This window comes from Haliotis asinina, chromosome 8, assembly GCF_037392515.1.
Source record: "Haliotis asinina isolate JCU_RB_2024 chromosome 8, JCU_Hal_asi_v2, whole genome shotgun sequence".
Taxonomy (NCBI): Eukaryota; Metazoa; Mollusca; class Gastropoda; order Lepetellida; family Haliotidae; genus Haliotis; species Haliotis asinina.
The window spans coordinates 63,806,593-63,821,421 of record NC_090287.1 but is presented as its reverse complement, the minus strand read 5'-3'; the positions used below and the strand labels follow the sequence as shown (position 1 = coordinate 63,821,421).

Here is a 14,829-nt window from a genome sequence, read left to right as displayed (position 1 = left end):
TGTGTCTTTATAAAGTTAAGATAACTGGATAATGTCATGTTTTCCTAACTTCTGTACCTTGATGTCAGCAATTGTGTGATGGTTATCATTTAATGGAGGTGTTAGTCCACACTTGTTAAAAATCCAAGGTTTCTATGAAACACATACCTTGTACTTCTTCCATATAGTAAACTTACTCATTGCCTCAAGTGTAAAGATTAATACTGTTCAAGAGATGCACTGGAACTTGCTGAAAACTGCTTATCAGCAAATACCTTCAAAGCTAGAGACACTTGTCAGATGATTTTGTTAAGTGGCGATATCGGTTTCATCAATGCTCAACTTACAAAGGCTAGTCAGTAGACCTTACCAGTTCTCTCTCATTTGTGGGACCAGTTCTGACGGTAATGGAATTGTTCACGAAGGTGTAGTGTGGAAGGTAACACGGTCAGCCGACATATCTATATTAACTGCATTAAATGTATGGCTGATTAGGTAAGCTGCCATGTTTGTGTATCATTGTAGCAGCCCTGAGATCAGTATGTCAGTTGTGTGGCAAGTATCATGTGAAGTCTACCTGAGTACACAGGATTGCTGACAGATTGGAGACTCTGCTGGGCCTGTTTGGGGAACGCAGTTGAGTGACCTTCTGGATGGTTTCAGACATTATTTGGAAAATTCTCAGTCCTTCATCCTTATGGTGGAAGTAGGCCCAAAGTGACAAAGGTCATTGACTTTTACCATGTTCTGGACAAATAAAGCTACTTTTTATAAGAGTGTGATTTGGGGTTAGAAACCACAACTTGTGGGTTCTGTCACAACAAAGGGTTTCTACTCCGTTAAGCACCTTAGACCATTTACCCACCTGCTCTGTACCTTAGACCACAAGACCACCAAGGTGCTACCATGTTCTGTACCTCAGACCTCATGACAACGTATATGCTACCATGTTCTGTACCTTAGATGACAAGACAATCTATGTGCTACCATGTTCTGTACCGTAGATGACAAGACCACCTATGTGTTAGCACCTTCTGCACATTAGATCACATCACAACCTATGTGCTACCATGTTCTGTACCTGAGATCACATGACAACCTATGTGCTACCATGTTCTGTACCTGAGACCACATCACAAGCTATGTGCTACCATGTTCTGTACCTGAGATCACATGACAAGCTATGTGCTACCATGTTCTGTACCTGAGATCACATGACAAGCTATGTGCTACCATGTTCTGTACCTGAGATCACATGACAAGCTATGTGCTACCATGTTCTGTACCTGAGATCACATGACAACCTATGTGTTACCATGTTCTGTACCTGAGATCACATGACAACCTATGTGTTTCCATGTTCTGTACCTGAGATCACATGACAACCTATGGTCTACCATGTTCTGTACCTGAGGTCACATGACAACCTATGGGCTACCATGTTCTGTACTTGAGATCACATGACAACCTATGGTCTACCATGTTCTGTACTTGAGATCACATGACAAGCTATGGTCTACCATGTTCTGTACCTGAGATCACATGACAACCTATGTGCTACCATGTTCTGTACCTGAGATCACATGACAAGCTATGTGCTACCATGTTCTGTACCTGAGATCACATGACAAGCTATGGTCTATCATGTTCTGTACTTGAGATCACATGACAAGCTATGTGCTACTATGTTCTGTACCTGAGATCACATGACAAGCTATGTGCTACCATGTTCTGTACCTGAGATCACATGACAACCTATGGGCTACTATGTTCTGTACTTGAGATCACATGACAACCTATGGTTTACCATGTTCTGTACCTGAGATCACATGACATCACATGTCCTACTGTACAGCGTGTTTTAGACCACTGAGGAATAAGGAATTGTGTGCTGTAACAGTTGCTGATACAATATATTAAGCATAGAAGATGGGGGTGGTTGCCTATTGGTTGAAGTGTTCAGTTGTTGTACGGAAGACCTGGGTTTAATTTCCCACATGGTACAATGTGTGGAGCCCATTTCTAACATCCCTTGCTGTGATATTGCTGGAGTATTGTTAAAAGCAGTGTGAAAACCCAACTTACACACTTGCTTATAGCATTCATTAAGATATTTTCCAAAACAGGTGATGTTCGTTCAGCAGACCCAGCAAGTGGTCCTGTAATGCAAATGTTTGATGTATTTGAAACAAATGGTTACAGTACTGTCAAGCCTCACTTATTGGGATGCTCGTATTTTGTCACATATTGTCTGGATAAATTAATGAATTTTTCAATCTGTGTTTTACCTACCTTTACCTAGCAGTGAGACTCATGATACTGCGGGTTAGAATATATCTTTCGTGACCCATCCTTGCTTTATGAGGCGTCTAATGAGATCGGATGGTCAGGTTCACTGAACTGGTTGACATGTCATCCAGTAGATCGATGCTCATGCTTTTGATCACTGTATTGTTTGGTCCATACTTCATAATTTAAAGACTGCTGCCATGTAGTAGGAATATTGCTGAGTGTGGCTTAAAACTAAACTCACTCATTCACTTGAAGTGTTTACTAAATATATATCAAACAACAATTTAGATACAAAGTAACAGTAATGTAACCAGGGTACCACAAGCTGTGTTCTGTGGTGAAGTTTCACAGCAGGTCTCTTCTGCTATTATTTGATTCAATCTTTATATGTTAAACAGCCAGTATGGGGCATTGTGTTTCCACTTTCCTGATATTTCCACAAGTTGCAATAATAGACAGCCACTGATGATAGTTTGTCCTAGTATGATATCACGGTTAAATTAACACAGTGATCTCTTGATTCTTGTCCCTTTGATATGGAATGCCAGGTAAATACAAACCTTGCCAAATGTGGTCGGTGTATGTAAGTAGGGCACAGAAGTCTGTATTTGGCAATGTTGTTGTTTGAAATTCAGTGTCTGTCTCCTGAAAGTAGATTTCAGTAGTAGTAGTAGTAGTAGTAGTAGTAGTAGTAGTAGTAGTAGTGGTACATATCAGCACACCTCAGTACTTATAGTTTCTCTCTCTCTCAAACATGATTGTGGTATCTTTTTTTGCAGCCAAGTGAAAGTGGCTACCAATCTTCATTTGGTATATCAGTGTGTTCGACAGATACAATTATACAGACAGCGTTTATCTGGATCTATACTGGATAAGATACGATAACTCTATGGTGTGAGGTAAATATGCTGGATTTGCTTATCAGAGTATGTATTCTCCCAGCGCCCAGTATCATAGAAATCACAGACTCCTGATGAGAAGTGATTACCAGGCATTGGAGTGGATTTGCATGGAGTCAATTAGTGCCTCTTGACTGACATGAAATATGGTCACTTCAGCTCCTTCAGTACTTGAACAGTTGGAAGTTTGACATTCAGTCTGGGGAATTGTTTGTTCAGGGCCTATGATGATGTAAGCGATTTGCACTCAGTGTTGTATTGCAGGCTATTTTGGCTTAATTGTATTGTCTGTGAATTAGACAAGCAGCTCTCTAATCCATGTGCTGCAGTGTTTAGCTTGGCACCTGGTTTTAAGTTCTGATTTTGCGTTTACCTGTGTACTGCAGTCCTGTGTTCTGTTCTTTGTTGTGTGTCATATGGATTGACCCTGGCTTTACACAGTAGTTCAGGTCTACCTTGTGTTCACATTAGATGAAATCTATGTTGCAGTACATGAGGTCTACCTGGTGTTCACAACAGATAGTCTACCTAGTGTTCACAGTCTATGAGGTCTGCCTAGTGTTCACAGTAGATGAGGTCTACCTTGTGCTAACATTAGATGAGGTCTACCAACTGTTCACAGTAGATGATGCCTACCTTGTGTTCACATAGATGATCTCTATCTTGTGTTCTCAGTCCATGAGGCCTACCTTGTGTTTACAGTAGATGATCTCTACCTAGTGTTCACAGTAGTTGAGGTCTATGTTGTGTTCACATAGGATGAGGTCTACCAAATGTTCACAGTAAATGAGGTCTATCTTGTTATCACAGTAGATGGGTCTATCTAATGTTGACAATACCCACAGTAGATGATCTCTACCTAGTGTTCATAGTAGATAATCTCTACCGAGTGTTTACAGAAGTTGGTAGGTAATCTCTACTTAGTGCTCACAGTAGCCACAGTAGATGAGGTCTCCCCAACAGTACCCAGTGCTCACTGCAGATAAACCAAAACAGAATCATGAAATTTCGAAATGAACGTTTGTTACTGAATTGGCAAGGATCTGTCCATTATTTTTTCTTCTCATGTTCCCCAAATCTAGGTCAGGCGAATCTAATACAGTGACTATTAAAAGTTTAGCCGTCAGAAACCCTTCTTAACATGTCGTCTCATAACCTTGGTTGATATCAATCAGGATGTTTTTTTGGTAACAAGGTGACAGCTAAGCACATATGTTTATTACCTGTGTGTATGCATGTATTAAAGAGTGTTAATCCCAGGGGATACGTTTGCTATAAAGATATATTCCCACATGACTCTGATTGGACGAGCGCAACACCTGCTGAGCGGCTACGCACTTCAGCGATGACTAACTCTTAAATAAAGGTGTCTTGCATGTAATTTAAACCATTTTCATTGCAGGGCTTTTCTAATCAGTTATTCCTAACCTTTGTCCCTCCAGATAAATTTGCTCTGTGAGAACAGTCATGTCCTGGAGATGTGTAGAATGAGATTGTTACGCATCCAACTTTGCTGTGGCATAATGGAGGCCCTGGGGTCACCTACAAGGAAACTCCTCTGTTGGGCTAAGCTGCAGTTATGATGGAGTGCATATCATGCCTGAAGTTGTTTGGCTTTAGTCAGATCACAGTCTGTGGATCCTGGCTATGTAGTTGGTCCATCAGTGAATGTCCCTAGAAATAATACTGATGTCACTCACTCACTCACTCACCCACTCACTCACTCACTCACTCACTCACACACTCACACACTCACTCACTCACTCCATGGACCGGAGGCCTCACAGCAGTCAGATGGCCAGGAGTGAGTGAGCTGGCTTTTCACTGGTTTGAACAATATTTAAGTTTATACTTCAGCATTAGCACTTAATTTTGCAGTTCAGATATTGCAGATTTTAGACATGTACCACTTTTATTAAACTTATAGACCCAAAGCCTTCTCCAGTAATTTAACGTAAGACTTAGCCAGTCAATGTGTGCATGCACATGCATGTGTGTGTATGCAGCTAGTCAATGTGTGTGCTGGTATGTGTAAGCGCGTATGTGTATGTGTGTGCATGTGTGTGTACATGACTATTTTGTCACACCAGGCACTGACCATAGAACCTTGTGGTTGTGGAACAATTCAGCTCAATATACCTACTGAAATGAATGTCACAGAAGACATCCATACACATCAAATTCCAGCATATCATATGTACAACTGATACATGGTCAGTTCTTGTGCTCGTATACCCATGTAACATGCAGACAATATCCTGTATGAGCTCTACTGGAACTAGATAAAGGGTAGACCATCTATTTTTCTGTTCATGTCAATCATAATTCAGTAAAGTACATAGGATGAGGTGGGTTTTTTTGTTAACTGAGACTAGATGGTTGTCACATTTGCATGATATCCTAATGTCCTTGTCAGGATATTGCTGGAATATTGCACTCACTCACTCACCCACCCACCCACTCCATGGCCCGGTGGCCTCACAGCAGTCAGATGGCCAGGAGTGAGTGAGCTGGCTTTTCACTGGTTTGAACAATATTTAAGTTTATACTTCAGCATTAGCACTTAATTTTGCAGTTCAGATATTGCAGATTTTAGACATGTACCACTTTTATTAAACTTATAGACCCAAAGCCTTCTCCAGTAATTTAACGTAAGACTTAAGGTATACTGTAGCGCAAAGATCATGCTTTGAAGCAGGTCAGGGTGTAGTGCTGAATCATAATTGGGGCAAATATGAATTTAAACTCTTGATCTCACTTCTCATAATTCTTGTCACTTCAGGGATAGTTCTTATTGACGCATATTGTTGGCTAAAACTATGTCCAAAGTGGAGATAAATCCAATTTACTCCCTTTCTTTAGCCACACAGGTTGTGTATGGTTTTGTGATTGTCACATTACTGATGGAATACAGGTTAAGTGATGCAAATATGATCTCAGGTGATGTTGTATCACACATTCCGGAGACAGTGTCGTGGTATGCATTATACAGTTGGTGCACAATGTTTCGCAAGAATATATTATATTAGGGACACAACAAAAGACTCTTATCTGCCTCCTCAGCTTTGTTTAAACAAGACCTCTCTGTCATTTCAATGGGTATGCAGGTACTGTTATCAACAGTTATTGATTTATGGGTATGAAACTGTCTGTAAACATCTGGGGCACATAAACCTGACACAGTCTCCTCCACCTGGCTGTCTACTGCTCTTTGGAATAATGACACAATAGTAATAATATTGTTATGTGTTATTTAATTATTTGTTTCAGGAACAGCAGGGTTGTCCTCTGGCTTATGTGTAATATATTTACCTGGACATACATAAGAAATATTGCAAGTAATATGTTATATGAGGTATTGGTCAACATGGCATGTCTTCAGACAGAGTATTTGCCAGCATGATGTATCTTCACAAACAGAGCTGGGCATTTTCCAACATGGTGTGTCTTCACAAGCAGACCTATATATTTGCCAACATGGCATGTCTTTTCTAACAGACCAAGGTATTTTCCAACACAGTGTGTCTTCACAAACAGAACTAGGTATTTGCCAAATTGATGTGTCTTCACAAAAAGAACAGGGGTATTTGCTAACGTGATGTGTCTTCTCAAACAGTGAGTGAGTGAGTGAGTTTAGTTTTACGCCGCAATCAGCATTATTCCAGCTATATGGTGGTGGTCTGTAAATAATCGAGTCTGGACCTGACAATCCGGTGACCAACAACATGAGCATTGATCTGTGCCATTAGGGAACCAAGTCAGTGAGCCTGACCGCCTGATCCCATCATATCGCCTCTTACGACAAGCATGGTCGCCTTTTATGGCAAGCATGGATTGCTGTTCTATCCCAGGACCTCTTCTGAAACAGACCTAGATATATGCCAACGTAGTGTATCTTCACAAAGTCAGGCATTTGCCAACATGTTGTGTCTTCATAAATAAATCAGGGTATTTGTCAACATGGTGTGTCTCCACAAACAGAATGGGGTATTTGCCAACATGATGTGTGCCAACATGGTATGTCTTCACAAACAGAATAAAGCATTTGCCAACATGGTGTCTCTTCACAAACAGAATGTGGTAATTGCCAACATGGTGTGTCTTCATAAGCATTGCTGGGTATTTGTCAATATGGCATGTCTTCACAAACTGAATGGGGTATTTGCCAACATGGCATGTCTTCACAAACTGAACGGGAAATTTGCCAACATGGTGTGTCTTCACAAACTGAATGGGGTATTTGCCAACATTGTGTGTCTTCACAAACTGAATGGGGTATTTGCCAACATTGTGTGTCTTCACAAGCAGAAACGGGTATTTGCCAACATGGTTGCAAAAAGAAAACTCTCTGTGACGAAGATTAAGCTACTGCTGATTGATGACTTGAATCTAGCGAAATGAAAGTTTGGGATAAAGAGTTTGATTAATCAAAGTTTGATTAAGGGAACTGCATGTTCCAGTATTATCAAAGATAGTGGACCAAATGTAATGTGTTTGTTTCCTGATCTGGTTACATGTTTCAGGACGGGGAAGATGGGGGATCAAAACACCATGTGTTTGTTTCATGATCTGGTTACATGTTTCAGGACGGGGAGGATGGTGGATCAAAACACCATGTGTTTGTTTCATGATCTGGTTACATGTTTCAGGACGGGGAAGATGGTGGGTCAAAACACTATGTGTTTGTTTCATGATCTGGTTACGTTTCAGGACGGGGAAGATGGTGGGTCAAAAGAGGACTGGTACCTGGTGGAGAAGACCAAACGCTTCTGTCTTCCCAAGACCATGCTGTTCCTGGGGCGAGATGAGTGTGATGTTGTAGTGCAGGTAGGTGAAAGCAATAGTTACCTCCCATAGATACAGTCATATCACAGGAATTCGCTGACTTTTGAAATGTTAAATTGATCTTGCTATTCTCAAAGAGAATATCAGAATGGTTGCACGTCAAATTTATAGATACACTAGTGTTTCCTGAAATTTTCAATGGAAAGTTTCTGTCAGGAATGAAATACAAGACATCTTATTCTGTGTTTATGTTTTCATCTCATGGAAGAAGTCAGTCTTGCAGGTCGTGTTCCTCTACTGATTATTTTGTTCTGAGTTGACAGATGAGTGAGTGAGTGAGTGACTGACTGAGTGAGTGACTGAGTTTAGTTTTATGTCACACTTAGCAACATTCAAGCTAAATGGCAGTGGTCTGAAAATAATTGAATCTTGACCAGACAATTCAGTGATCAACAAGTTGACAAATGAAGACTATGGTGTGGATTGTTTGATATGTTAGATGTTTAGGGATGAGATGCTTACATAACAGATCACTGAACCTAAACACTTACATCTGCATAGTCAGGGTTCGTTTTACCTGAATTAAACATGTAATTTCGACCCATTGTTAAGAAATGCAACCTAATTTTTATGTCTACATGCACCAAGTGCATGCAAACAAATTTCAGATTTGTCTGACTAGCCCTTATGTGTCCACACAAAATTAAACTTTGAATACACTTGGTGCCTGTAAAGTTTGTTTACCTTACTACACTGCTTATCCCTGTCATTCTCATTTTGTGTCATGCTTTCTCAAGTGTGAGGTGATCAGATCGTCAAATGTAGTAGTGCTCCAGTGTCTTGTACAATGCTTCAATGTTACCTTCTACGGAAGTGCATCAGTAGTGTATGCAACACTGGAAGTAAACTGGCCCATTTGTAAATTGATGTGACCAAAGTTCAGCCTTGTTTTGTATATTGAAACTTATTTTACAAGTCAATATGCCAACAGTAAAAGTGAAATCAAGTTCTTGAAATCAAGCCATGATAGTCAAATGTTGCAGTTTTTCAACAGTTGAAGGTAGGAGCAGGTACACTTTAGCACCATTTGTCATTGGTGCTGTTGTACAAAGCGATCTTAGTGCTAAGGTGACCATAACTCTGGTATCTTAACATTGACTTAATCTTGTCATAGCACTAAGGTTCTTTTGAACAGCTGCACCCTGGCCAGTATTCACCTAACAGATAAACGATGTTAATATCTGCACAGTGTGCGGATGTAGGGTTACAACAGAGACCATTAACTGAGGATGCCAGAGTCAACTGTAACACAGCCATTAGTCAGACACATGGTCAAGTGAGGGTCAGCACTGTTCATGATTTCAGACACTGCGTTTTACTCACCAACGCTCACCGCTGTTGGTTTGACAGAAACTATTATACCCATGCCTTCATTTAAACCCCTACTACTCTACTTTATTAAAACTGATCGACCTTTAATCATGTATGGGGGTTGGTGGTGATTATTAGGGAGAAGCATGAAGACCCTCCCTACAATATTTAGCACCCTAATCCTTATCTCTCTCCCATTCCCCCATGCTCAGTGTGGGATATGTCTCTGTAATACACAAGTTGGTCCAACCTTTACCTGGTTGTACAATAAAGGAGCCTGTGTGGGGTGTATAAAATCTTGGGTAGTCATTTAAATGTTAGAAGAAGGTGAATACATGACACTTTTCATAGAGATGTTGTCCATAAAAGTGCATGTTATGTATTCGGTATGTTTTACACAACTATATGTCACGACTGATGAGGCTGTGACACAGAGGATCACTCACAGGGTTTATATCCTCTTGAATCATGAATTGTTAAGAGTAACTTTAAAGAGGCCAAGATGGTGATATTTACATATGTTTTGAAGTGGCTACTCCTCGGGACTTCCCACCAAGCTGCCAAAAGAACATGTCAGGTGTAGTCGATTCTGACACACACCAATAAATCGGATATGTGTAGAAATGGGGAATGGCTGTGTTCGTTGAATGTGGTTGTAATCTATGTTGCTTGTGTCATCAAAGTCAACAAATCTCAGCCTGTAGACCAAGTCGCGGAGTAAATCTCTCAACTGAATGATTTGTGTGAGTAGCAGCTCAGAGTTGGGCATGCAACATTGAGGCAGTGACGCCAGTAGACGAGGATACCCTTATGCTCCTTAGCAATAGCTGTGAATGTTTTCTTTGCACCTTATTAAATTTACTCAGCATGATATTTTTTTGGTGTTGCCAACTGAAACATTTTAATAGACCTGCCCATCAATAACAATAGCTTTGTTTAGTCTGAATGTTTAAAAGAAAATTTCTTTCAGCTGAAACACTGTTGGGATAAATCCTGAACTCGCCTTGACAAATTTTGATGTACACCTGATCTTAGGTAGGAATTGATGTAGAAAATAAGTGGTATTAAAAATCAAACTTAGAGCATGTAAGCGGCTTAGATAATAGGACATATGTTAATTATTTTTAACTAGCAGGCTGGCTGTCCAACACATCCAAGATAGTTCAAGACTAGTCGAAGGCTGGCTGTCCAACACATCCAAGATAGTTCAAGACCAGTCGAAGGCTGGCTGTCCAACACATCCAAGATAGTTCAAGACTAGTCAAAGGCTGGCTGTCCAACACATCCAAGATAGTTCAAGACTAGTCAAAGGCTGGCTGTCCAACACATCCAAGATAGTTCAAGACTAGTCAAAGGCTGGCTGTCCAACACATCCAAGATAGTTCAAGACTAGTCAAAGGCTGGCTGTCCAACACATCCAAGATAGTTCAAGACTAGTCAAAGGCTGGCTGTCCAACACATCCAAGATAGTTCAAGACTAGTCAAAGGTTGACTGTCCAACACATCCATGATTGGTTAAGACATGTCTGGCAGGACTACAGGTTGTTTGCCAACATATAGTTTTTAATACAGCCTTTCTCAGACCAACATGTTCACTGTCAGGCCAAACAGTATCTACCACTGTTAACAGTGTGTAGGACAAGACTGTAGTTGTAGTCTTGACCAGAAAATCCTTCTGCTGCAACAGCTCTGACACACATTATCAGCTGTAAATCTGTAACAGATGTGCCAGTTGAAGATGTTTGAAACAAAAATCTTGTGAGTAAACACAAAAGGCATGCACTGGAAATAGGTTGACTCTGTGATGTAGACACAGCCTGTTACTAGATGTTATCACCAGAATGTAATTTTCTATCAGATGAATGTCAAAAAATGATCAGTCAAAAGTTTGTGAAAAGAGTTTCTGCAAAGTGTGAAATGTTCTCTATGATCCTGCTGTGAACTTAATGGATGCTGTGAAAATGGTCATATTCTTTTGTCAAGGGTTCTTATGGCTCAAGGGGTAGTTGGAAACAGGGATACTATACATATTTACCCAGGCTTGTTCTGTAATGTGCCGTTTTCTTGATCAGAATTGGCATATTATTACTTGTAATAGCTACATTTGATTGTTTTATATAAGAAACATTCACAGTAACAAATATATTGCAATGCACAATACCACTTGCAATCAGCTGAACAGGAATAACTCCATTTGGATTTGGATTGTGGAATTTGAACTCATCTACCATTAGGGTACCAGGTACATTTCTGTATTTTTACTTTGTTTAAGATACATTTCAGTATACAGAAACATACCTGGGGTACACATCTCTAGTACTTGTGCCCACAACTTCCCTTTCAGCAGTTATATGAGTCAAGCAGATATTCTACCTTCTACTGCTTCCATGATACAGATCATGTCTCAAGGCAGGATAGTGTCATGCACATAAACCTTTCAATGCAGGATTATCTGGTGATGAATAGTGTTATAGACACCATGTGTCCAATTTAGGGTCATGACAGGTCTTCCCAGACATAACAAGGCTTTCCAACTCTCATCACAGTGATAACGCTGGACTTCCATTAGACAGTGTATAAACACATCAGTATCATTCCCTGTGACTCTCAGACCTACTGTTTCCTGAAAGAGTTTCACTGCATCCAGGATTGTAGAAGGCTGAGCAATAAATACAGGGATGAAGAATATTTTCAGAAGTTGGTTGGCTTGTGTTAGGCTGGATGTTGACATGGTGTCACATGTATACTTCTTCATGTGACACAAATGGACCTTGTTACTAGCCATGTTGGTCCAACATCGTGTGTGGCCTGTCATGTCATGTTAGTCCTTGTATGTCTGTGCTCAACCTTAGACATGGGACGGTCATGTCCGTGAAACAACGTAGCCTCAAGTCATTTAAGTCATCAAGGACCCTGAGGCATTCCAGGTCAGAATGTAGCTCCCCAGTGAATCATGCAGCTCATGGGAAGCAATTTAGTGGATGGTGTGGCCAGGAGCTGGACTTGTTTCATTACTTGTCAGTGTACCCCAACACCATGAATGTTGCTCACAACATCAGTCATTGGATTGTCTGGTCCAAACTTGATTATTTACAGACACTTAACTGGAGTATTGCTCAGAACAACAATGCGTGAATGAGTAAGTTTGGTTTTACACTGCACTCAGCAATATTCCAGCTTAGACAGTAAGTATCTAACACACGAGTAAATATGCTCATTAATGGGGACATCAAAGCAAGAAAAAACTGTAATCTCAGTTGCATATTTCCTCCTTGACAAAGATATTCATACATGATTTTGGAAACACGGTCAAGTCTCCTTAAGAGCACTGGTCTGGAGCATACTGCAATAGGGGGTTGATGTGCTACATCCCGATATCAAATTTTTAAGATTAGACTCATAGTGACAGAAAACATTATTTACCAAAGCCTGTTTGTCTCCACTTGCCACCATCTTTGACAATATTTATGCCATTTGGGGATGCTATGACTGCCACTTTTGGATACGACTACTGTTTAAGATGCTCGGTGGCCATTCTTGGGCGCTCTTGAAGATGATACATGAATTTTGTTTCCATTTCAAATGATTAGTTTTCCAGAGCATTTGTTTCTGTTTTAGAGGATATTGTTGCTTTTTTGGAAGGCTATTGTCCTATTTTGATGATTTTTGTTCTGTTTTGGTGTATATGAGTTCAGGTTTGATGATTTTTTCACTGTTTATATGGTAGGCCTGTTTATGATGCTGAAGTTATTTTGAATACCCACTCAAACACTGTATACTGACTTGGAGGTGACCAAAACTGTTCTTGTCTCCTTATTGCCTACTTCCATGTAGGGTAATAACAAGCATGTTGTAACACCAAGGATCAAACAGCTAACCTTCCATTGTCAGACACTGCACCCACTACACCACAGAGGTGGTACACATTGTCCAACAATCAGTGTTTTCGGAATCATCACCATCATAAATTACCGTGTTCCTCCAGAAACATGGGTACATAGTGGAATCAGTCATATGACTAAATAACCTAGCACCTAACTCGTAGGTCAAGTTATCTGGGTTAATAATAGTCAGATTGTTAACGCTATGAGCTAGTGAATGGAATCATTATCTTTGTTCACGTTTTACGTGGTCATATTAATAATTGAACAGGTAGTAGAGAAATGATTGACAGGAAGACAACTATAATTTTGTATGCATTACTGTTCCTTTCCTGCCAGGTAGTCAAATTGTGAAAGCTGATGATGTCATATGTTTGGTTGTCAGAAAACTGACATATGACAGGTGTTTTATCATTGTTATGTTCATGTATTTGAACAATATACCATTGTGGACAGTGGCAACTCATGACAACTGTTCAGCTTTTATTATTTAAATACAAGCTAAAAACTGTCACTTCAGAGTGAAATGTGTGTCACTTTCTGGCAGCGTGGTTATGGTGTGTGAAGTAGTACAGGAAACTGGAAACACTGTTGGATGTTGTCAGGGAGAGTTGCATAGAAAGCCGGAGAAGCTGTAGGATGTTGTCAGGGAGCGAGTTGCATGGAAAGCGAGAGAAGCTATTGGAGGTTGCAAGGGAGAGTTGCAAGGAAAGCCGAAGAAGCTGTTGGAATTTGCCAGATAGAGTTGCATTTAGAGCCGGAGAAGCTGTAGGATGTTGCCAGGGAGAGAGTTGCAGGGAAGCCAGAGAATGTTCCAAATTTGTATGAATAAAAAAAATGTCTTGTCAGCCGATACATCAGGACTTATGGTGTGATGTACTGTGTGATTGAGCCATTGAAACCCATTGATATAGGTTCACATGCAGGTTGCTTCACACCATTTATGCCTGGAGATAACTATATAAGTTGATAACTATAGTGTACAACATAAATTCAGTTGTTAGATGCTTGAAAAGAAGTCATCCTTCTATGACCAAAGCGTCACACTGAGTTGTGTTGTTTGTTGTTTAACACCACACTCTATAATCCTTCAGCCTGTAAAATGACTCTTAGGCCAGACAGTTGAGTGATTGACATCATGACGATTATGATCCACACCATTGGGATACTATTGCATGTATGACATACAGCTATTGTATTCATGAATAAATATTTATGTTCATTTCCCTATACATTATGATGTATATTGTATTCACCACTGTGTTCCTTGCAGCCCTAACTGAGTGTTAGAGTGGACTGTTTTTGGTCAGGAGCAGAGTTGGAATTGTTTTTCCTTAAATCAAAATGTTATTATTTTTAAATAGTGCAAACATCCCGGATTTGCAAGATACAGGTAAGCTGATCAAATATGCCATATTACCAGGTTCCTAGAGGTAGGCAAGTGAAGTATCTGTAGTAGAAGCACCCAGTATTTAAGGATAAGGGATTGTATAATTTATTAATTATTCACTAATCCTCAGTATGTCCATTACCTTCTGGCATCAGATTTATGGTGGTTTGAAGGTTTCACCACCCAAGTTCATTTTAAGTAACCATTTTGATGACAGCGAGTCAGTTGTGGC

At 40.1% G+C, this 14,829-nt stretch overlaps 1 protein-coding gene across 7 annotated transcripts in view; it reads left to right on the top strand.

Annotated features, from left to right (window-relative positions):
* LOC137293890 (centrosomal protein of 170 kDa-like) overlaps positions 1-14,829 on the top strand; it is a 167,593-nt gene that overhangs the window by 29,486 nt on the left and 123,278 nt on the right. For all 7 annotated transcript variants that reach the window (XM_067824678.1, XM_067824680.1, XM_067824679.1 and 4 more), the window contains exon 2: positions 7,881-7,997. In XM_067824678.1, the coding sequence (XP_067680779.1) occupies positions 7,881-7,997 (117 nt within the window). The remainder of the gene's footprint in view (positions 1-7,880; positions 7,998-14,829) is intronic.